The sequence below is a fragment of the Agelaius tricolor genome, unplaced genomic scaffold, assembly GCF_023055355.1.
Source record: "Agelaius tricolor isolate 1412-34295 unplaced genomic scaffold, bAgeTri1.0.p SCAF_145, whole genome shotgun sequence".
Lineage (NCBI taxonomy): Eukaryota > Metazoa > Chordata > Aves > Passeriformes > Icteridae > Agelaius > Agelaius tricolor.
The window spans coordinates 29,042-51,904 of NW_027269405.1; the positions used below are offsets into that span (position 1 = coordinate 29,042).

The 22,863-nt window shown below is 65.5% G+C and overlaps 4 protein-coding genes across 7 annotated transcripts in view; all 4 read left to right on the forward strand.

The window, feature by feature from the left end:
- Positions 1 to 4,181, forward strand: part of LOC139586835 (1-phosphatidylinositol 4,5-bisphosphate phosphodiesterase beta-3-like) — a gene marked incomplete at its 5' end in the record, with an annotated part of 32,561 nt that extends 28,380 nt beyond the window's left edge. Inside the window, 3 exon segments of the mRNA XM_071420489.1 lie at positions 2,849 to 2,921; positions 3,460 to 3,677; positions 4,041 to 4,181. Coding sequence (XP_071276590.1) covers positions 2,849 to 2,921; positions 3,460 to 3,571 — 185 coding nt within the window.
- Positions 3,695 to 10,684, forward strand: LOC139586836 (autophagy-related protein 2 homolog A-like). The gene is made up of 13 exons (XM_071420490.1): positions 3,695 to 3,737; positions 4,041 to 4,243; positions 4,648 to 4,747; positions 5,185 to 5,396; positions 6,133 to 6,236; positions 7,012 to 7,103; positions 7,228 to 7,324; positions 7,588 to 7,657; positions 7,955 to 8,037; positions 8,795 to 8,916; positions 8,990 to 9,153; positions 10,116 to 10,259; positions 10,580 to 10,684. The coding sequence occupies exons 1-13, from the start codon at positions 3,695 to 3,697 to the stop codon at positions 10,661 to 10,663; spliced, it is 1,518 nt and encodes a 505-aa protein (XP_071276591.1). The 3' UTR covers positions 10,664 to 10,684.
- A 711-nt stretch (positions 10,685 to 11,395) lies between these two features.
- Positions 11,396 to 18,394, forward strand: FIBP (FGF1 intracellular binding protein). Of its 4 annotated transcripts, none has more exons than XM_071420491.1 (11): positions 11,396 to 11,649; positions 12,097 to 12,183; positions 12,776 to 12,974; positions 13,505 to 13,631; positions 14,227 to 14,327; positions 14,983 to 15,188; positions 15,389 to 15,497; positions 15,947 to 16,010; positions 16,284 to 16,370; positions 16,825 to 16,922; positions 17,491 to 18,394. In XM_071420491.1, exons 2-11 carry the CDS (start codon positions 12,099 to 12,101, stop codon positions 17,558 to 17,560), a joined length of 1,146 nt encoding a protein of 381 aa, XP_071276592.1. In that variant the 5' UTR covers positions 11,396 to 11,649; positions 12,097 to 12,098; the 3' UTR covers positions 17,561 to 18,394. The 4 variants fall into 4 exon arrangements, with proteins under 4 accessions (XP_071276592.1, XP_071276595.1, XP_071276594.1 ...); XM_071420494.1 differs by having other exon boundaries at positions 14,983 to 15,116; XM_071420493.1 differs by having other exon boundaries at positions 13,505 to 13,586.
- Positions 18,395 to 18,624: 230 nt separating this feature from the next.
- LOC139586834 (EGF-containing fibulin-like extracellular matrix protein 2) lies at positions 18,625 to 22,675 on the forward strand. The gene is made up of 10 exons (XM_071420488.1): positions 18,625 to 18,709; positions 18,923 to 19,028; positions 19,265 to 19,313; positions 20,302 to 20,421; positions 20,568 to 20,684; positions 20,800 to 20,919; positions 21,105 to 21,218; positions 21,657 to 21,789; positions 21,923 to 22,106; positions 22,266 to 22,675. Exons 2-10 carry the CDS (start codon positions 18,927 to 18,929, stop codon positions 22,512 to 22,514), a joined length of 1,188 nt encoding a protein of 395 aa, XP_071276589.1. The 5' UTR covers positions 18,625 to 18,709; positions 18,923 to 18,926; the 3' UTR covers positions 22,515 to 22,675.
- The last annotated feature ends 188 nt before the right edge of the window (positions 22,676 to 22,863 follow it).

Genomic DNA, 22,863 nt, shown 5'->3' on the forward strand with positions numbered 1-22,863 from the left:
GGCAGGCAGAGCCCCCTGAGCTCCCCGATCCCTTCCCGAGGGCCTGACCCGGGTTTGGGGGTGCTGGGGAAGGGGGGGGTGCCCCGGATTTGGGGGTGTTTGGGGAGGGCGGAACCCCCCGATCCCCCCAATCCCTGCCCGAGGCCTGACCCGGGTTTGGGGGTGTTTGGGGAGGGGGGGAGCCCCCCCAATCCCCCCAATCCCATCCCGAGGGTCTGACCCGGGTTTGGGGGTGCCTGGGGAGGGGGGGGTGCCCCAATGTGGGGGTGTTTGGGGCAGGCAGAGCCCCCTGAGCCCCCGATCCCGTCCCGGGGCCTGACCCGGGTTTGGGGGTGCCTGGGGAGAGGGGACCCCCCCAATGTGGGGGTGTTTGGGGAGGGGGGACCCCCCCGATCCCCCCATCCCCTCCCGAGGCCTGACCCGGGTTGGGCCCCCAGGCCGCCCCTGGCCCTGCGGGTGCTGCTGGCGGCCGAGACCCTGAGCGTCACCTGCGGGAGCGGCCCCGAGCCCCGCCCGGGCGGGCTCAGGTGTGTGGGGGGGACTCCGGGGGGGTCTGGGGGCACGGGGGGTGTTTTTTTTTGGGGGATCTGGGCAGGGTTTTGGGGGGTTTTTTGGAGGTTTTTGGGGGTTCTGAGGGGGATTTGGGGGTTTTTTTGGGGGGGTCTGGGGGAGGTTTTGGGCGTCCAGGGTTTTTTTTTGGGTTTTTTTTTGTTATTTTGGGGTTTTTTTGGGCATCCGGAGGGATTTTTTGGGGTTTCAGGGGGATATTTTTTGTGTGTGTTTTTTGGGGGGGTTTCTTTGGGGATCCGGAGGGATTTTGGGGTTTTTTGGGGTTTCAGGGATATTTCTTTTTGTGTGTGTTTTTTGGGGGGGTTTCTTTGGGGACCTGGAGGGATTTTTGGGGTTTTTTGGGGTTTCAGGGATATTTTTTTTGTGCCTGTGTTTTTTGGGGGGTTTCTTTGGGGTGTTGACCCCCCCGTGCCCCCCAGGCTGTTGGTCGATGATGGCTCCGTGTTCCTGAGCGAGCACTGCAGGGAGGGGCTGGACCTGCAGAGGGGTAACGGGACCCCCAAAATGGGAAACCCCCAAAATGGGACCCCCAAAATGGGACCCCCAGAACCGGGACCCTCAAAATGGGACCCCCAAAACGGGACACCCTTAAAATGGGACCCCCAGAACCGGGACCCTCAAAATGGGACTCCAAACCGGGATCCAAAAACGGGACCCCCAAAATGGGAACCCAAAACCGGGACCCCCAAAACGGGACACCCCCAAAATGGGACCCCCAAAACTGGGACCCAAAAACGGGACCCCAAAACGGGACCCCAAAATGGGAACCCCAAAATGGGACTCCCCAAAACTGAGACCCCAAAATGGGACCCCCCCAAAATGGGACCCCCAAAATGGGACCCCCAAAACTGAGACCCCAAAATGGGACCCCCCCAAAATGGGACCCCCAAAATGGGAACCCAAATGGGACCCCCCCAAACGGGACCCCCAGACCAGAAACCCCGAACTGGGACCCCTCAAATGGGGGCCCCCAGGGAGTGACCCCCCCCAGTCCCCACTGTCCCCGTCCCTTCCCTGGGGGGCCCTGGGGTCACTCCGGGGGTGCCATTGGGGGTCCCTCATTGCCCCCCCCCCCAGATTTCGTCTCCGTTCTCGACGTCGATTTCCTGGAGCTGCTGCTGAGCACCGGGCGGGGGGGGACGGCGAGGGGGGGGGCGGTGAGTGGGGGATGGGGGGGGGCTGGAGGGGGGCTGGGATTTGGGGTGACCCCGCCCCCCCCGAGGAGCTGCTGGGGCTGGGAGGGTGCAGGGGGTCAGGGGGGATTGGGGGGGCTCAGGGGGATTGGGGGCTCAGGGGGGATTGGGGGGCTCAGGTGGGTTTGGGGTGATCGGGGGGGGCTCAGGTGGGATTGGGGTGATCAGGGGGGGCTCAGGTGGGATTGGGGGGGCTCAGGGGGGCTCAGGTGGGTTTGGGGTGATCGGGGGGGCTCAGGTGGGTTTGGGGGGGCTCTTGGGGGATTTGGGGGTTTCAGGAGGGGCTCAGTTGGGTTCGGGGGTCTCAGTCTGGTCCCCCCTCACCCGCAGCCCCTGCCCTGGGAGCTGCGGGGGCTGGGGGGGTTTCAGGGGATTTGGGGGGCTCAGGGGGGGCTCGGGGGGATTTGGGGGGATTTGGGGGTTTCAGGGGATTTGGGGGGGCTCGGGGGGGGCTCAGGGGGATTTGGGGGGTTTCAGGGGATTTGGGGGTCTCAGTCTGATCCCCCTCACCCGCAGCCCCTGCCCTGGGAGCTGCTGGTGGCCCCGGCCCGGCTGCGGGGCCGCACCTGCGCCGACAGCGCCGCCGCCCTCGCGCGGCTGCTGCAGCACCTGGGGACCCCCCCCGCGGGCCGGAGCCCCCCCCGGGACCCCCCCAGCGGCACCCGCGGCCCCGGGGGCGGCCCCGGAGAGACCCCAGGGGCAGGAGGGGCCCCCGCCGGGGGGAGAGCAGGTGGGGCTGGGGGGCAAAAGGGGACCCGAAATGGGGCTGGGGGGGAAAAATGGAGCCGAAAATGGGGCGGGAGGGGGCAAAAATGGAACCCAAAATGGGGCTGGGGGGGAAAGGGGACCCAAAATGGGGCTGGGGGGTTAAAAATGGGAGTGGGGGCGGTAAAAATGAGGGGGGGGGGTAAAAAGGGACCCAAAATGGGGGTGGGGGGGTAGAAATGGGGGTGGGGGAGGTAAAGAGGGTCCGGGGGTCTGGGGGGGCACTCGGGGACCCCCAGTGCCCCCCCCCCGACTCCGCCCCCCCCGCAGGCCGCCCCCGCCCCCATCAACCAGCAGGACCTGACGGACGCCCTGAGGGACCCCCCCGGGACCCCCCCCGGGCACCCCCCCGGGCACCCCCCGGGACCCCCCCCGGGGACCCCCGGAACCCCGGTACGGGAGGGGGGGGGGGGGGGTGGGGGCTGCGGGGCCGTTCTGGGGCTGGGGGGGCTCTGTAGGGTCTGGGGGATATTTTGAGTCTCGGGGGGCTCTTCAGGGTGTGGGGGGGCTATTTTGGGTCCGGGGGGGTTATTTGGGGTCCGGGGGTGTTATTTTCCGTCTGGGGGAATATTTTGGATCCAGGGGTGCTATTTCGGTTATTTTGGTCTGGGGGGGTTATTTTGGTCCAGGGGTGCTATTTCGGTTATTTTGGGTCCGGGGGGATTATTTTGGGTCCGGGGGGGTTATTTCGGTTATTTGGTTCCGGGTGTGCTATTTCGGTTATTTTGGGTCTGGGGGTGCTATTTTGGTTATTTTGGTTCCAGGGGTGCTATTTCGATTATTTTGGTTCCAGGGGGGCTATTTCGGTTATTTTGGGTCTGGGGGTGCTATTTTGATTATTTTGGGTCCGAGGGGGTTATTTTGGGTCTGGGGGTGCTATTTCGGTTATTTTGGGTCTGGGGGGGCTCTAACTCCTCCCCCTCTCCCCCAGGCCCGGCCCCGCCCCGCCCCGTGTCCCTGTACCTGTTCCCGGGGGAGGGGGCGGGCGCGGCCCGGGCTCCCCCCGAGCCCCCCCGGGTGGGCGGCGCCGAGCCCGCCCCTGAGGCTGGCCCCGCCCCCGAGGCCGACCCCGGCCCCGCCCCCGGCCCCGCCCCCGAGGCCGACCCCGAGGGTTTCTGCGTCCTGGAGGCGCCCGAGAGCCCCGAGCCCGTGAGTGGGGGGGGGGCATGGGGGGCTCGGGGGGGTCCTGGGGGCTTTGGGGGGCCGTGGGTGACACTGAGGGGGTTCCCAGTGACATTGGGGTGGTACCTGGCTGTCCCCGTCCCCAGGTCACCCCACCTGTGTGCTGGCTGTCCCCGGGTGTCACTGGGGTGTCCATGGATGATTCTGGGGGGGTTCCTGGTGTCACCTGTCTGTCCCTGTCCCCAGGGCCACGCCCCGTATCCGCTGGCTGTCCCCCGGGTGACACTGGCATGTCCATGGATGATATTGGGGTGTCCATGGATGACACTGGGGGGGTTCCCAGGTGTCACCAGGCTGTCCCCAGGTGACATTCACGTGTCCCCGTCCCAGGCCACGCCCCGTATCCGCTGGCTGTCCCCCGGGCCCCTGCGGATCCTCCCCGGCCATTTCGGGGTCCCGCGGGGGGGTCGGGACCGGCTGCGCCCCCCCCCGGGGCTGCCCCCCCCCTGCTCCCGCCTGGTGCTGCGCGACCTCAGCCTCACCTGGGCCCTGCACGGGGGGCGGGACTTCGGCAGCGGCCACGCCCCCGACAGGTGGGACAGGGCGGGGCTGGGGACACGCCCAGGGGTGGGACACACCCAGGGGGGCGGGGCTGCTGGGGATGTCTGTGGGTGGGGCTCATTGGGACACGCCCCAGGGTGGGGCTCGTGAGGACGTGCCCATGGGTGGGGCTTATCGGGACACGCCCCGGGGTGGGGCTTATCGGGACACGCCCCAGGGTGGAGCTCAGGACACGCCCCAGGGTGGGGCTCATCGGGACATGCCCATGGGCGGGGCAGGGGTGGGCGTGGCCGTTTCTCGGGACACGCCCCAAGCAGAGAAGAGCTTGGGTGGGCGTGGCTGTGGAGTGGACACGCCCTCAGGACGCAGGGGCGGGGCTGATGGGTGTGGCCTGGAGGGACCGTGGGTGTGTCCACACTGACCCCGCCCCCCACAGACCCCGCCCCCGCAGCTCAGGCCCCGCCCCCCCGCGGTGGCGCTGCCGGGGGGGCCCCGGGAGGGTCCAGGAGCAGCTGATGGAGCTGTACCTGGGCAAGGTGAGCACTGGGCGGGGTCTGGGGGCTGTACCTGGGCAAGGTGAGCACTGGGGGGGGCTGGCGGTTATTTTGGGGTGGATTTTGGGGGGCTCGGTTCCATTTTGGGGTGCAGAGTGCCCATTGTCCCCATTGCCCCCCACCCCAGGTGTGCCTGCAGCACGAGTCGTACCCGGCCGAGCCCGGGGGGTGCCCGGGGTGGATTTTGGGGGTGGATTTTGGGGTGGATTTTGGGGTGGGTTTTGGGGTTGATTTTGGGGCTCTCGGGTCCATTTCGGGGCGCTGGGTGCCCATTGCCCCCCGTGTTCCCCACCCCAGGTGTGCCTGCAGCACGAGTCGTACCCGGCTGAGCCCAGGGTGGATTTTTGGGGTGGATTTTGGGGCTCTCGGTTCCATTTCGGGGCGCTGGGTGCCCATTGTCCCATTGCCCCCCACCCCAGGTGTGCCTGCAGCACGAGTCGTACCCGGCCGAGCCCGGGGGGTGCCCGGGGGGGCCCCGGGGGGGGGGGTCCTGGGCCCGGGCGAGGCCCCCACGTCCCGCCTGGTGCTGCTCGTGCCCGAGCTGGAGCTGCGCGACCGCCTGGGGGGGGGCAGCGCCCCCCCGTTCCTGAGCCGCCACCCCCGGGGGGCGCCGCCCCCGCAGCCACCCACGGTACGGACCCAAAATAGGGGACCCCAAAATATGGGAACCCCAAAATAGGGGAACCCCCAAATGGGAACCCCAAACCCCGGGGGGCGCCGCCCCCGCAGCCACCCACGGTACGGACCCCAAAATATGGGAACCCCAAAATATGGGAACCCCAAAATAGGGGAACCCCAAAATGGGAACCCCCAAACCCCGGGGGTGCCACCCCTGCAGCCACCCACGGTACCGACCCCGAAATAGGGGACCCCAAAATATGGGAACCCCAAAATAGGGGAACCCCCAAATGGGAACCCCAAACCCGGGGGGCGCCGCCCCCGCAGCCACCCACGGTACGGACCCCAAAATAGGGGAACCCCAAAATGGGAACCCAAAATATGGGAACCCCGAAATGGGAACCCCCAAAATGGGAACCCCAAAATGGGAACCCCAAATGGGAACCCCAAACGAGACCATGGGGATGGACACCCCAAAATGGGACCCCCGAAAATGGGACCCCAAAATGGACCCTGAATGCGACCCCAAATCTGAGGCCTTAAATCCCCAAATCTGAGGCCTTAAATCCCCCAAATCTGAGACCTTAAATCCCCCAAATCTGAGGCCTTAAACCCCCAAATCTGGGACCTCAAATCCCCCAAATCTGGGACCTCCAATCGTGGCCCCCCCTCCCTGAGACCCTGACCCCACAACCTCACCGCGACCCCCCCGCCCCCTTTTTGACCCCCCCATTTGTGCCCCCCCCCAGCTGTGGCTCAAGGCCCTGCGGGTGCTGCCCCAGCCGCCCCCCCCCGGGGGGGTCCCCGAGTGCTGCCTCAGGGTGACCCTGACCCCGCTGCGCCTGCACATCGACCAGGGTGGGGAGGGGGCTCGGGGGGCCTCTCTGGGGCCTTCTCGGGCAGATTTGGGGCGGTTTTGGTGGGGTGGGAGCGTTTCAGGGGGGCTTTGGGGTGGCTTTGGGTGTCCTGTGGGGTTTGGGGTGTTTTAGGGGGGTCTTTGGGGTGGTTTTGGGGTTTTTTGGGCAGGTCCTTGGGAGCATGGGGGTTTTGGGTGGTTTTTGGGGTGTTTTGGGGATTTTTCTGGGGTCTTTGGGGCGGTTTTGGGAGTGTTTTGGGGTGTTTTTAGGGGGTCATTGGGAGGGAGGGGGTTTTTGGGGGTGTTTTGGGGCTATTTTGGGGTGGTTTTGGGGTGTTTTTAGGGGGTCTCTGGGAGGGAGGGGGTGTTTTGGGGCTATTTTGGGGTGGTTTTGGGGTGTTTTTAGGGGGTCTCTGGGAGGGAGGGGGTTTTTGGGGGTGTTTTGGGGCTATTTTGGGTGTTTTGGGGATGTTTCTGGGGATGTTTCTGGGGTATTTGGGGTGGTTTTGGGGTGTTTTTAGGGGGTCATTGGGAGGGAGGGGGTTTTTGGGGGTGTTTTGGGGCTATTTTGGGGTGGTTTTGGGGTGCTTTTAGGGGGTCTCTGGGAGGGAGGGGTTTTTGGGGGTGTTTTGGGGATGTTTCTGGGGTATTTAGGGTTGTTTTGGGGTGGTTTTGGGGTGCTTTTAGGGGGTCTCTGGGAGGGAGGGGGTTTTTGGGGGTGTTTTGGGGCTATTTTGGGCGTTTTTAGGGCTCTCACTCTGCCCTTGCCCCCCCAGGACGCGCTGATTTTCCTCAGGGATTTCGCCGGCGCCTTCCTCGCCCACCTGAGCCCCCCCCCGGGGCCCCCCCCGGGACCCCCGCCCGGTACCGCCCCCGGGGGAGGGGGGAGGGGCTGGGGGAGGGCCCGGCCCGGGGGAGGGGCCGGCCGGGGGGGGGGGGAGGGGCTTTGAGAGTCCCCCTGACTGTGCCCCCCCCCCCCCTCCTGCAGCCCCCCCCGGGGTCGGGGACCCCCCCAGGCCGGAGCCGCCCCCGGAGCCCGAGGCAGAAACAGAGACAGAGACAGAGACCCCCCCGATCTACTTCCGGTGGGACTGGGACAAACTGGGATAAACTCGGGGGGGAATGGGGGGGAATGGGGGGGACTGGGACAAACTGGGGGGGAATGGGAGGGGACTGGGGGGGAATGGGGGGGGAATGGGGGGGAATGGGGGGGGACTGGGCTGTCCCGGTCTGTCCCCTGTCCCTGGGGATGTCCCCGGGCTGTCCCCGGGCTGTCCCTGGCCTGTCCCCTGTCCCTGGGGATGTCCCCGGGCTGTCCCCAGACTGACTGGGCTGTCCCCGTCCCCAGCGAGTTCCGTTTCACGGCCGATGTCCCCGTCTGGCTGGATTACCGCGGCAAGCGCGTCACCATGGAGCAGGTGACAGCGGGGGTGACGGCGGGGCTGGGGGAGCAGGGGGACAGGGGGTGGCAGCCCCATGCCCCAGTGCCACTGTGCCCCGGTGGCCCCGTATCTGTCCCTGGCTGCTGCTGTCCCTGCGCTGTCCCTTCTCTGTCCCCTGTGTCCCTCCTGTCCCCATTGCCCCGGTGACGCTGTCCCCCCCTGTCCCCCCCTGTCCCCCCCTGTCCCCCCCTGTGCCCCCCTGTCCCCCCCTGTCCCCCCTTGTCCCCATAGCCCCACTGATGCTGTCCCCCCCTGTCCCTGCCGTGTCCCCAGGGCGCCCTGGCTGGGATCCTGATCGGGCTGGCACGGCTGAACTGCTCCCAACTGCGCCTGAAACGGCTCTGCCACCGCCAGGGGTGGGACACTGGGGACACCGGGGACACTGGGGACAATGGGGGACATTGGGGACATTGGGGGGACAGGGGGACACTGAGGACAATGGCTCTGCCATCGCCAGGGGTGGGACACTGGGGACAATGGGGACAATGGGGGGCACTGGGGACATTGGGGACAATGGGGGAACACTGGGGACAACGGCTCTGCCACTGCCAGGGGTGGGACACTGGGGGCATTGGGGACAGGGGGGACAGGGGGACACTGAGGGGACACTGGGGACATTGGGGCAATGGGGGGCACTGGGGACATTGGGGACAATGGCTCTGCCACTGCCAGGGGTGGGACACTGGGGACATTGGGGACAGTGGGGGGACAGGGAGACACTGGGGACATTGGGGACAGTGGGGGGACAGGGAGACACTGGGGACAATGGGGACACTGGGGGACACTGGGGACACTGATGGGACAATGGGGACATTGGGGACAGTGGAGGGACAGGGGGACACTGAGGGGACAATGGGGACATTGGGGACAGTGGGGGGACAGGGGGACACTGAGGGGACAATGGGGACATTGGGGACAGTGGGGGGACAGGGAGACACTGGGGACAATGGGGACACTGGGGGACACAAGGGACCGGGGGGACAGGGGTGGGACAGGGAGGACGGGGGGACACTGGGGACAATGGGGATGGGGGGACACTGGGGGGACATGGGGGCTTCAGAGTGACTCCAAACTCACATTCCCGTGTCCCCCCTGTCCCCATTGTCCCCTCAGGCTGCTGGGGCTCAGCCGGGTCGTGTCCTACGCGGTGACCGAGTGGCTCCGGGACATTCGGTGTCACCAACTGCCGGGGCTGCTGGGGGGGGTGGCCCCGGTGCACGCCGTGCTGCGCCTCTGTGAGTGTCCCCAGAGTGTCCCCAATGTCCCCTCAGTGTCCCCAGCGTCCCCTGAGTGTCCCTGTCCCCCCAGGGCGCGCTCTCCGGGACCTGCTGCTGCTGCCGCTGCAGGGGGGGGGTCCCGGGGGGGTGACCCTGGGCGTGACCCGGGGCGTGACCCGGGGGGTGACGGCGCTCGGGGCCGCCGGGGCCAGCGCCGCGCTGGGGCTGGGAGCGAGGCTGCTGAGGGCGCTGCAGGTGAGACCCCAAAACACCCGTAAATACCCCAAAAAGTCCCCAAAAATCACACCAAAACCTGCCCCAAAATACCCCCAAACACCGCCCCAAAATACCCCCCAAAACCACCCCAAAATACCCCCCAAAACCACCCCAAAACACCCGTAAATACCCCAAAAAGTGCCCAAAAATCACCCCAAAACCCGCCCAAAATATCCCCCAAACACCGCCCCAAAATACCCCCAAATCACCCCAAAATACCCCCCAAAACCACCCCAAAATACCCTAAAATACCCCAAAAAGTGCCCAAAAATCACCCCAAAACCCGCCCAAAATATCCCCCAAACACCGCCCCAAAATACCCCCAAAACCACCCCAAAACACCCGTAAATACCCCAAAAAGTGCCCAAAAATCACCCCAAAACCCGCCCAAAATATCCCCCAAACACCGCCCCAAAATACCCCCAAATCACCCCAAAATACCCCCCAAAACCACCCCAAAATACCCCCCAAAACCACCCCAAAATATCCCCCAAACACCGCCCCAAAATACCCCCCAAAACCACCCCAAAATACCCCCAAAACCACCCCAAAATACCCCCCAAACACCGCCCCAAAATACCCCCAAATCACCCCAAAATACTCCCCCAAAACCACCCCAAAACACCCGTAAATACCCCAAAAAGTGCCCAAAAATCACCCCAAAACCCGCCCAAAATACCCCCCAAATACCGCCCCAAAATCCCCCTGGGGCTGGGGGCGAGGCTGCTGAGGGCGCTGCAGGTGAGATCCCAAAAATCACCCCAAATACCCCAAAACCCGCCCCAAAATACCCGCCCCAAACACTGCCCCAAAATACCCCGAAAATCACCCAAAATACCCGCCCCAAAATACCCTAAAATCCCCAAACCCCCCCAAATTCCCCCCAGCCCCCTCTGGGGGTCCCTTTTGGGGGGGGGTCCCTCAGTGACCTTTGACCCCAGGCCCTGGCCGAGGCTCTGTTCGGACTCGTGGCCCCCCCGGGACCCCCCCGGCTGCCCCCGGGCCCCCCCCACCAGCGACACCCAGTACGGACCAGTCCACACCAGTACGCACCGGTACGGACCAGTATGGACCAGTACGGACCAGTATGGAACCGGGGGGGGCGGGGGGGGAACCCAGTGTGGGGTCAGGGGCTCCCAGTATGGCCCAGTTTGGGATCAGGGCGGTCCCAGTATGGAGTGGGGGGGGGGGGGGGGAGCTTCCAGTATGGCCCAGTTTGGGACTGGGGGGGTCCCAGTTTGGGGCCGGGGGTTCCCAGTATGGCCCAGTTTGGGGCCGGGGGTTCCCAGTATGGCCCAGTTTGGGGCTGGGGGTTCCCAGTTCACTCCGGCGGTGCTGGGGGGTGCTCGTGCCCCCCAGTCCCTCCCAGTAACCCCAGTACCCCCCCCCCCCCTTCTCTCCCCAGCGCCCCCCCGGCTCGAGGAGCGGCCCCGCCCCCACCGAGGGACTGGGGGGGCCCCGCCCCCCCCCGCGGCCGCGCCCCCAATAAACTGGGAGAGACTGGTTCTTACTGGGACTGCACTGGCTCTTACTGGGACTGGGACTGGGACTGGTTCTTACTGGGACTGCACTGGCTCTTACTGGGACTGGGACTGGGACTGGTTCTTACTGGGACTGCACTGGCTCTTACTGGGACTGGGACTGGGACTGGTTCTTACTGGGACTGCACTGGCTCTTACTGGGACTGGGACTGGGACTGGTTCTTACTGGGACTGCACTGGCTCTTACTGGGACTGGGGCTGGGACTGGGACTGGTTCTGGTTCTTACTGGGACTGCACTGGCTCTTACTGGGACTGGGGCTGGGACTGGGACTGGTTCTGGTTCTTACTGGGACTGCACTGGCTCTTACTGGGACTGGGGCTGGGACTGGGACTGGTTCTGGTTCTTACTGGGACTGCACTGGCTCTTACTGGGACTGGGGCTGGGACTGGGACTGGTTCTGGTTCTTACTGGGACTGCACTGGCTCTTACTGGGACTGGGGCTGGGACTGGGACTGGTTCTGGTTCTTACTGGGACTGGCACTGGCTCTTACTGGGACTGGGACTGGGGCTGGGACTGGTTCTTACTGGGATTGGGATTGGGATTGGGCCTGGTTTTTACTGGGACTGGGGTGGGTTTTTACTGGGACTGGTTTTTACTGGGACTGGTTTTTACTGGGATTGGTTTTTCCTGTATTTTACCGTTTTTTACTGGGACTGGTTTTGACTGGGACTGATTTTCACTGGTTTTTTTTTACTGGTTTTTACTCTTTTTGCTATTTTTTTACTATTTTTATGGGTTTTTACTGATTTTTTACCGTTTTTTACTGTTTTTCACTGGTTTTTGCGGGGGGGACCCGGTGGGTGGGGCTCGGGCGCCGCGCGGGAGGGGGCGTGGCTCGCGCGCCGTGACTCCGCCCCGCCATTAAGTCACATCCTGCGCGCCCGTGACGTCATCGCTGTGCGCCGCGGGAGGAGCGCGCGGGACGGCGCCGGTCGGTGGGGGAGGGGTCCGGGGGTGGGGGAGGGGCTGCCCCGGAGGGGGCGGCTCCCAGTGCGGCCCAGTTTGGGGGAGGGGGTTCCCAGTATGGCCCAGTCTGGGATTGGGGAGGTCCCAGTATGGGCTGGGGTGGGGGAGGATCCCAGTACGGCCCAGTTTGGGCTCGGGGGTTCCCAGTTTGGGCTCGGGGGTTCCCAGTACGGCCCAGTTTGGTGTCAGAGGGTCCCAGTTTGGGGTCAGCGTGTCCCTGTCCGCAGGTCTGGGGCCGTTTGGGGACATTTGTGACATGGGGACACTGGAGATCACTGGGGGCCATTGGGGACACTGGGACCATTTGGTGACATTTGGGGCCATTTGGTGACATTTGGGGCCCTTTGAGGCCATGGGGATGTGCGGCCGCTGGGGACGTTTGGTGACGTTTGGGGTCGTTTGTCCCCCCCAGCCATGAGCAGTGACCTGGACGTGTTCGTGGGGAACACGACGCTGATCGACGAGGAGGTGTACAGGCTGTGGCTGGATGGGCACTCAGGTAGGGACACACCTGGGGACAGGTGAACACACCTGGGGACACGCCTGGGGACAGCTGGGGAACATTTACTGTCCCTGTGTCCCCAGCGTCCCCAATGTGTCCCCAGTGGCTGTGCCGTGTCCCTGATGTCCCCATGTCTGTCTGTCTGTCTGTCTGTCTGTCTGTCCCGTGGCTGTCCCTGATGTCCCCTGTCTGTCCCTGATGCCCCATGTCTGTCTGTCTGTCCCAGTGGCCGAGGCGGTGGCCCGGCGGCTCCGGGGCGGGGTCCCATGTCTGTCTGTCTGTCCCATGGCTGTGTCCCTGATGCCCCGTGTCTGTCTGTCTGTCCCCTGTCTGTCCGTCTGTCCCATGTCTGTCTGTCTGTCCCATGGCTGTCCCTCATGCCCCGTGTCTGTCTGTCTGTCCCATGTCTGTCTGTCTGTCGCGTGGCTGTCCCTCATGCCCCGTGTCTGTCTGTCTGTCCCATGTCTGTCTGTCTGTCCCATGGCTGTCTCTCATGCCCCGTGTCTGTCTGTCTGTCCCCTGTCTGTCCGTCTGTCCCAGTGGCCGAGGCGGTGGCCCTGATGTCCCCAATGTCCCTTGGTGTCCCCAGTGGCCGAGGCGGTGGCCCGGCGGCTCCGGGGCGGGGTCCTGGAGCGCGAGGGGACCTCGGTGGCCGTCCTGCAGAGCGACACCCGCGACCACTACAGAACGTTCCAGATGCTGGAGCGGCTCCTGCACGCCCCCCCCCGGCTGCTGCAGCAGCTCCTGTTCCAGATCCCCCCCGAGAGACAGGCCCTGCTCGTGCAGAGGTACTGGGACAGACTGGGAGGGACTGGGACGGACTGGGATGGACTGGGATGGACTGGGACAAACTGGGATGGACTGGGAGCACTGGGAGTGCTGTTCCAGATCCCCCCTGAGAGACAGGCCCTGCTCGTGCAGAGGTACTGGGACAAACTGGGAGGGACTGGGACAAACTGGGAGGGACTGGGACATACTGGGAGGGACTGGGACAAACTGGGGCAAACTGGGACAGACTGGGGTGGACTGGGAGGGACTGGGAGCGCTGCTCGTGCATTGGTACTGGGGGAACTGGGAGGGACTGGGGGTTTCCCTCCCATTTTTGGGTTTTTTCCCCGTGTAATGGTTTGACGTGGTTTTCTCACAGTTTTTGTGCTTTTTCCCGGATTTCTCTCCCATTTTTGAGAATTTCTCTCCCATTTTTGACGTTTTCTCTCCCATTTTTGGAGTTTTCTCTCCCATTTTTGGAGTTTTCTCCCCATTTTTGACGTTTTCTCCCCATTTTTGGGTTTTTTTCCCCATTTTTTGGCCCCCCCAGGTATTACGCCTTCGACGAGGCGCTGGCCCGGGAGCTGCTGGGCAAGAAACTCTCCAAGGGCACCAAGAAGGAGCTGGACGAGGTCAGCGCCCGCACCGGGGTGGGGATCCGCAGCTGCCGCCGCCAGGTGGGGCCCAAAAATGGAGAAAAAACCCAAAAACTGGGGAAAAAACCCCAAAACGGGGGGAGCCCTGAAATGGGGGGGAAAAAATCCCAAAAAACGGGGGAGAAATCCCAAAAAATGGGGGGAAACCCTGACAAGGTCAGCGCCCAGACCGGGGTGGGGATCTGCGGCTGCCGCCAGCAGGTGCGACCCAAAACTGGGAAAAACCCCAAAAACTGCAGGGAAAATCCCAGAAACAGGGGGGAAATCCCAAAAACAGGGGGGAAATCCCAAAAACGGGGGGGGAAATCCCAAAAAATGGGGGGGAAACCCCGACGAGGTCAGCGTCCACACCGGGGTGGGGATCTGCAGCTGCCACCGCCAGGTGCAACCCCAAAAATGGGAGGAAAACCCAAAAAATGGGGAGCCCTGAAATGGGGGGGAAACCCCAAAGAACTGGGGTGGAAAAACCCCAAAAAACTGGGGGGAAACACCAAAAACTGCAGGGGAAAACCCCAAAACCTGCAGGGGAAACCCCAGTTTTGGGGTCTGGGGGGGGGTTTGGGGCACAGGGGGTCCCTGGGGGTGTTTCGGGGTGCTGACCCCCCTGCCCCCCCAGTTTGACAACTTCAAGAGGGTTTTCAAGGCGGTGGAGGAGCTGCGGGGGCCCCTGGCCGAGAACATCCAGCAGCTCTTCCTGCTGCCCCCCGCCCTGGCCCGGTGAGGGGGCACCGGGGGGCTTTGGGGGGGCTTTGGGGCCCAGCCAGCGCTGCCGGGGTGGGGGATTTGGGGGGCAGTGTCGGGGGCTTGGGGGGATTTCGGGGTTTGCGGGGGCGTTTGGGGTTTTAGGGGTTTTGGGGAGTTTTGGGGTTTGGGGCAAATTTGGGGAGGCTTGGGGGGTTTAGGGGGTCGGGGGGGATTTGGGGGATATTTAGGGTTTTTTAGGGGGGTTTGGGGGATGTTTAGAGGATGTTTGGGGGATTTAGGGGGTTTGGGGGATGTTTACGGGATGTTTGGGGATGTTTAGGGGGTTTTGGGGGGATTTTGGGGGTTTGTGGGGGGTTTGGGGGATGTTTACAGGATGGTTGGGGATGTTTAGGGGGTTTTGGGGGGATTTTGGGGGTTTGTGGGGGGTTTGGGGGATGTTTACGGGATGGTTGGGGATGTTTAGGGGGTTTTGGGGGGATTTTGGGGGTTTGTGGGGGGTTTTGGGGGATGTTTCGGGGTCCCCTGACGACCCTGTCCCCCCCAGGGACTACGCTGCCATCGTGTTCTTCGGGATTTGGGGGATATTTAGGGTTTATGGGTTTTAGGGGATATTTAGGGTTTTGAGGGATGTTTTGGGGTCCCCTGACCCCCCATTTTTCCCCCCCAGGGACTACGCCGCCATCGTGTTCTTCGCCAACAGCCGCTTCGAGACGGGCAAGAGGCGCCTGCAGTTCCTGAGCTTCGGGGACTTCGCAGCCTGCGCCCAGAGCATGATGGCCCACTGGAGCCAGGGGGCCCTGGGTACCCCAAAAACCCCCAAAAAACCCCAAAAACCCCAGAGCATGATGGCCCACTGGAGCCAGGGGGCCCTGGGTACCCCAAAAAACCCCAGAAAACCCCAAAAAACCCCAAAAACCCCAGAGCATGATGGCCCACTGGAGCCAGGGGCCCTGGGTACCCCAAAAACCCCCCTGACCCCGTGACCCTGTTGTCCCTGTGACCCCGGTGACCCCGTGACCCCGTTGTCCCTGTGACCCCGTGACCCCGTGACCCCATTGTCCCTGTCCCCCCAGCCCCCGAGGCGGCCGAGCCCGATGGGGACCTGCCCAAGTCGTTCCTGCAGGACCTGAAGGAGCTGAAGGTGCTGGTGAGCGACAAGGACCTGCTGGACCAGCACAAGAGGTGGCACCGGGGACGGGGACAGGGATGGGGACACCCCCAGGGACAGCCCTGGGATGGGGACGGGGACAGGGATGGGGATGGGGACAGGCCTAGGATGGGGACAGGGACACCCTGGGATGGGGACGGGGACAGGGATGGGATGGGGATGGGGACGAGGATGGGATGGGGATGGGGACGAGGATGGGGACACCCCCAGGAGAGGGACAGGGACAGCTCTGGGATGGGGACAGGGACACCCCCAGGACACCTCGGGGACAGGGACAGGGACAGCCTTGGGAGAGGAACACCCCGGGGACAGGGACACCTCTGGGATGGGGGTCCCGGTTTTGGGGGGTCCCTGGGGGGGGTCCCGGTTTTGGGGGGTCCCTGGGGGGGGGGGGGTGTCCCGGTTTTGGGGGGTCCCTGGGGGGGGGGGGTCCCGGCCCCCCCCCAACCTCCTGCTCCCCCAGCCTGGTGTGCTCGGCCCTGCGGGGGAAGATCTCGGTCTACAACGAGCTCGAGGCCAATTTCAAGGTGAATCCCCCCAAAAACGGGGTGTCCTTGGTGGGGGGAGGGGTCCCCAAAATCCCCGGGGTCTGATTGGAGGGGGAGGGGCTCCCCCAAAATCCTGGGCCCCCCCCCGAAATCCCGGGGAGCCCCCGTGCACATTTGTGGGGGAGGTTGGGTGGGAGGGGGGGGAATTTGGGGGGTCCCCAACGCCCCCCCCCCCGTGCCCCCCCCGGGTCTGGGGGTCCCCAATGTCCCCCCCAATTCTGGGGGTCCCTGACCCTCCCCGTGCCCCCCCAGGCTCTGTCACGGGCTCTGGTGAACGTGGGGGGGAAGCTGACACACGCCCGCGACGTGCGGGATTTCTTCGTGGACCTCGTGGAGAAGGTGAGGGGCGCCCCAAAATCGGCACCCCAAAATCGGCACCCTAAAAACAGCACCCCAAAAACAGCACTGCAAAAACAGCGCCCCAAAATCGGCACCCTAAAAACAGCGCCCCAAAAACGGCACTGCAAAAACAGCACCCCAAAATCGGCAATGCAAAATCGGCACCCCAAAAACAGCACCCCAAAAACAGCACCCCAAAATCGGCACCGCAAAAACAGCACCCCAAAAACCGCACCCCAAAATCGGCACCCCAAAATCGGCACCCCAAAACCAGCGCCCCAAAATCGGCACCCCAAAATCGACATTCAAAAATCGGCACTGCAAAAACAGCACCCCAAAACCCGCACCCCAAGAACAGCACCCCAAATTCAGAACCCAGAACCCCCCAAGGCCCCCCCTGGAGCGGGACCCCCCCCCCCCCCCCAATCCAGGTGGGTTTTTGGGGTCCCCCCAGGTGATCGAGCCGTGCCGCTCCGACAAGTGGAGCCCAGGGGACCTGAGGCTCTTCCTGACGCACTACACGGCAGCACCCCGAAACCTGCCGGGGTTCAGGTGAGCCCCAAAACCCAGGAACCCCCGAAAACACCCCCGAAAACACCCCCGAAACCTGCCCGGGGTTCAGGTGAGCCCCAAAACCCAGAAACCCCCAAAAACACCCCCGAAAACACCCCCGAAACCTGCCGGGGTTCAGGTGAGCCCCAAAACCCAGGAACCCCCGAAAACACCCCTGAAAACACCCCCGAAACCTGCCGGGGTTCAGGTGAGCCCCAAAACCCAGGAACCCCCGAAAACACCCCCGAAAACACCCCCGAAACCTGCCGGGGTTCAGGTGAGCCCCAAAACCCAGGAACCCCCAAAAACACCCCCGAAAATCCCCCGAAACCTGCCGGGGTTCAGTTGGGACCCAAACCCAGGAACTCCCCAAATCTGCCCCCGGCCGCCTTTTGGGGAACCCCAAAGCCACCCCGGGACGGGGCTGGGGGTGGTTTGGAGCACCTGGGGGGTTCACCAAAAGTGAGGGACACCCCCCAGAATCCCAGCTGTGTCCCCCAAACACCCCAAAATCTCATTTGTGCCCCCCAAAAACTCCCGAATCTCAAAGTTGTGCCCCATTCTGCAGGCACCAGGCGCTGTGGGAGCGCTACATGGCCGCCATCAGCGCCTGCCTGCTGCGCATGTACCACGACTGACCCCGAACTGCGCCCCAAAAACGGGGACAGCCCTGGAACTGTGCCCCAAAACGGCACCCCAAAAATGGGACATGGCCCCAAAACCGCACCCCAAAAACTGCACCCCAAAAGCCGCCATCAGCGCCTGCCTGCTGCGCATGCACCGCGACTGACCCCGAACTGCGCCCCAAAAACGGGGACAGCCCTGGAACTGTGCCCCAAACTGCGCCCCAAAAACGGGGACAAGCCTCAAGAACTGCACCCCAAACTGCGCCCCAAAAACGGGGACAAGCCTCAAGAACTGCACCCCAAACTGCGCCCCAAAAACGACCACAGCCTTGAGGTCTGCACACCGAAAACGGGCACAGACCCAAAAATGGACACAGCCCCAAAAACGGCGCCCCGAGGATGCGGCACCCCTGGGAAATGAAAGGATCCAGAACCGGCAGTGATCCCAAAATGCGGCTACCCCAAAAGCTGGAGGTACCCCAAAACTTGGGCAGCCTCCAAATACGAGACCCCCAAAAAGGAGAGGAAACCCGAAAACCCAACAGGCCAAGGACGGAGCATCAGCACCCCAAAATTTGGGTGTTTGGAGTTTGGGGCACCCCCCAGGAAGGGACCCCGAGCACCAGGACACCCCAAACCTGGGACACCCCAAACCTGGGACACCCCAAATCCAGAGGAGCAGCAGCGCCCCAAAAATCGGGACATTGGGAATGGAGGGACCCCAAAAAAGGGGAGACCCCCAACACCAGGACCCCCCCAAAACAGGGGACACCCCAAAGCTGGGGGAGCCCCTCCCGTGTGACCCCAGAATCGGGGTGGGGGTGCAATAAAGAGCCGGAACCGAAACTGAGCTGGGGCCGTTTGGGGAAGGGGGGGTGGGGGGGGTCACCCAAATTTAGGGTTTGGGGTGGGTGGGGCAGAGTTGGGGGAGGGGTCCCAAAATCTCAGCGAGGGGTGGGGGGGTCCCCAAAATCTGAAAATGGGGAGGGGGAGGGGGAAGGCCCCAGATTTTGGGGGGGGGGGGTGCGGGGCACTAAAGGGGAGGGGCTTTGGGGTGGGGGAGGGGCACTGGGGTGGGGGAGGGGCTGTCCCGCGCTCCGGCGCCGATTTTGGGGAGGGGGAGGAGCTTTCGAGCCTGGGGGCGGGGCCAGAGCTGAGAGGGTGAGTGAGGCCGCGGGGGGCTCTGGGGGGGGGCTCACACCCCTCCCCCACCCCTCCCTCTGCGGGGACCCCCCCCAGACGCCCCTCCCCCCACAGAGACGCCCCTTCCCCCCCGGACCCCAGAGGGGGCTTTGGCGGGGGGGGATGGGGGGGCCCGCACCCCTCCGGGGGGGTCGCGGAGTTCGGGGTGACCCCGTGCCCCCCCCCCCCCAGCGCCATGGGCCCCCCCTCGCTGCTCTTCCTCCTCCTCCTCCTCTTCCTCGGCGCCAGCGTGGCCCCCGCGGCCCCCCCGGACCTGGAGGAGCCCGAGGATTACGCGGTGGGGAAGGGGAGATTCGGGGGGGAGGGGGCGTGGGGGGGTCCTGGCTCCCCTCCCGACACCGCCCCCACACCCGAGACCCCCCCCCAAAAACTCCTTGGCCCCTCCCCCATTCCCAAAACTTCGGGAGCCGCTGTGGGGGCGGGGCGGGGGGGGGTGGGGGAGTTGGGGGGGGGTCGGGGGGATGGTTTTGGGGGGGGGGGGGGGTGACCCCGTCTCGCCCCCCCTCCCCCCAGGAGTGCAGCGATGGTTACGAGTGGGACCCCGAGACCGAGCACTGCAAAGGTGGGGGAGGGGGCCCGGTCTGGGGGGCTTTGGGGGGGTCCGTGGGGTTTGGGGACCCCGGGGTCCGTGGGAGGCGCTCGGGGATGATTTGGGGGGATTTTGGGGCTCCCTGGGTGTTTTGGGGGGTCCCGGGCACAGTTTGGGGGATCCGGGCTGCGTTTTGGGGGTGGGTTTCCCTCTGGGGCTGTATTTGGGTCGGGGGTTCCGGGGCCCCTCTCGGGCCGTTTTTGGCTCGGGGTCTCCCCTCTCACGCTGTTTCTGGGGGGCGGTTCCGTGGCTGCGGGGCTGTTTTTTGGGGGGTTCCGTGGCCCCTCCCGGGCAGTGTTTTGGGTCGGGGGGCTCCCCGCTGACCCCCGGCCGCCCCCCAGACGTGGACGAGTGCGCGGTCGGGTCCCCCGCGCCCTGCCGGGGCTCCATGAAGTGCCTGAACCATTTCGGGGGGTACCTGTGCCTGCCCCGCTCGGCCGCGCTGCTCAGCCCCGGCGCCGGCCCCGCCCCCGCCCCGCCCCCTGCCCCGCCCCCCGCCGCGCCCCGCCCCGCCCCCAGACGGACGCTGCCCGCCCGGCTTCGGCCCCGCCCCCGACGGCACCTGCGCAGGTAAAGGGGGCGGGGCCGGCGGGGAGGGGGCGGGGCATGGGAGGAGGGGTTGGACGGATGCAAATTTGTGGGCGGGGCAGAAAGGGGTATGGTTATGTGGATGCAAATCGGTGGGTGGGGTGGAAAGGGGAGTGGTTTTGTGGATGCAAATAGGTAGGCGGGGCTGTGAAGAGGGGCAGGGTCTGTTGGTGGGCGTGGTCTGGAAGGGTGGGGCTGCCCGGGGGTGTAATTTCGGGGGGGTCCCACGGGGGCAGGAAGGTGCCCCTGATCAGGGGTCCCCATTTCGGGGGGGATTCCCCATTTTGGGGGTCCCCATTTCGGGATTCCCCATTTGGGGATTCCCCATTTCGGGGGTCCCTGTCCCTCCCCTCCCCCTGTGCCCCCCCTCCAGACGTGGACGAGTGCGCGGGGCCCCCCCCGTGCCGGCCCAGCCAGGAGTGCATCAACGTCCGGGGGGGCTTCGAGTGCCGCTGCCCCCCCGGGTACCGGCACCGGGACACGGAGTGCGTGGGTCAGTGCGGGGCCGGGGGGGTTTGGGGGGTTTGGGGTGGGGGTCTCGGCTGAAGGGGGCTGTGGGGATCCCTGGTGTGGGTGGCTGTGGCTCCCAGGAGTATTCACAGGGTGGTTTTGGGGGAAATTTGGGCATTTTTGGCGCAGACGAGGACGAGTGCCAGTTCCGCTGGTGCCAGCACAGCTGCGCCAACTCCCCCGGCGCCTTCTCCTGCCGCTGCCACCCCGGCTTCAGCCTCGGCCCCGACGGCCGCTCCTGCCTCGGTCAGAGCCCCCCCAAGCCCTGCTGGGACCCCTGCCCGGCCCTCCCAGGGGTCTGGGGGCGGGTGAGGCCCCCCCGGACCCCTCCCCAAGCCCTGGGGTGTCCCTGTGCCCCCAGACGTGGACGAGTGCTCAATGGGCGCCCGCTGCTCCCAGCGCTGCCTCAACACCTTCGGCTCCTTCCGCTGCCGCTGCCGCCCCGGCTTTGTCCTGGGCCCCGACGGGCACCAGTGCCTCGGTAAGCCACGCCCACCGCGCCTGGGACACGCCCTTTGGTGAATGGACACGCCCACCGGGGCTGGGACACACCCAGCTGGTTTGGAGACTCCGCCCCCCCGGGGGTCTCACGGGGGTCTTTGTGCCCCCCCCCGGGGTCTCACTGGGGTCTCTCTCTCTCTTTGTCCCCCCCTGGGGTCTCCCCAGACGTGGACGAGTGCCGGGGCGGGGTCCGGTGCCAGCACCGCTGCCGGAACCTCCCGGGGGGCTTCAGCTGCGTCTGCCCCCCCGGCTACACGGAGGAGGGGGGGCTGTGCAAGGGTAGGGGGGCTCGGGGGGGCTGGGGGCTGTTTAGGGCGGGTTGGGGGGAGTTTGGGGGGGCTCTGAGGCCGTTTGGGGGGCTCTGCTGGGGTAGGGGGCGCTGGGGAGGGGTTGGGGGAGGTTTGGGTGATGATGGGGGTCTCTGGGGCTGTTTGGGGTGGGTTTAGGGTGGGTTTTGGAGGTTTGGGCTGGCTGGGGGCGGTTTAGGGGGGCTCTGGGAGGGTTTGGGGGAATTTTAGGTGGCGTTTGGGAGTTTTTGGGGGGCTTTGGGGCCGTTTGGGGACTGGGGGGGGCACCAGGGTAGCGGGGAGCCGTTTGTGGGGGGTGGGGGCGCTCTGGGGGGGCTTTGGGGAGGCTCTGGGGCTCTGGGGTTGGTTTGTGAGGGGCTGGGGGGCACTGAGGGGGTCTCAGCCCCCCCCCCAAGCCCCCCCCCCCCAGACCGGGACGAGTGCTCCGAGGGCTCCCACGGCTGCGGGGGGGCCCAGAGCTGCCTCAACACCTTCGGGGGGCACCTCTGCGTCCCCCGGGAGCTCTGCCGGGGGCCCTACACCCCCCACCCCCGAAACAACGGGTAAGGACCCCCCCCCACGCCCCCCAAAATCCAGGGAGGCTCCCCCCCACCCACGCTGGGGGGGGGTCCCTGGGCAGTTTTGGGGGTCTCAGCTTTGGGGACCTCCCCTCAATTCTCCATTCTGGGCCCCCAGGACCTGCGTGTGCCCCGGGGGGGTCCCGGGCTGCGCCCCCCGCCCCCGCTGGCTCCTGCACCGGTTCCTGGCGCTGCCCCAGACCCCCGAGGTGCCCACCGGGATCTTCCAGCTCCGGCACCCCCCGGGGGACCCCCAAAGGCTGCGGCTGCGGGGGGGCCCTCCCGGGACCTTCCGGCTGCGGGTACCGAGGGCTCTGCGGGGGTTTGGGCTCTTTGGTGTCTCTGGCTGTATTTGAGGAGGGGTCTCCGGGGTATTTTGGGGGCGGGGGGGGGTTCGGTGAGAATTTGGGGTTAAGTCGGGGGGAATTGATGTCTCAGTGCGTGGCCCCGCCCCCCCGCAGGCGCTGACCAATCACAGCTCGCTGCTGGAGCTCGCGCGCCCCCTGGCGGGCCCGCGGCAGCTGCTGCTGGAGGTGGAGCTTCTGCGCCCGGGACCACGCCCCCCGTCCGAGGCCCCGCCCCCCGACACAGAGGGCCTGCCCCCCGACACAGAGGGCCTGCCCCCCGGCGCCTGGGACCCGCCCCCTCCCGCTGGGCGGGGCCTGGCTTTGCTCCGCCTCCATCTGTCGGTGGGGGCCCACCCGTTCTAGGTGGGAGGAGACCCCCAAAAATTCCACTGGGACCCCCAAAATCCCCCCAGTACCCCTAAAAACTCCACTGGGACCCCCACACTGTGCCCTGGGACCCCCCAAACCCCCCTGGGACCCCAAAAAAACAGACTGGGACCCCCAGTTTGGGGGCAAAGAACGAATGTGCTGAGCAGTTTGGTGTGCTGGGAACTGGGAGGGACTGGGAGGGACTGGGGGGAACTGAGGGGGACTGGAGGAACCGGGACAAACTGGGAGGACTGGGAGGGGAATTGGGAGGGACTGGGGGGAAACTGGGGGGGAGAATGCGGGGAACTGGGGGGAAACTGGTGCCCAACAAGAACCACACGGA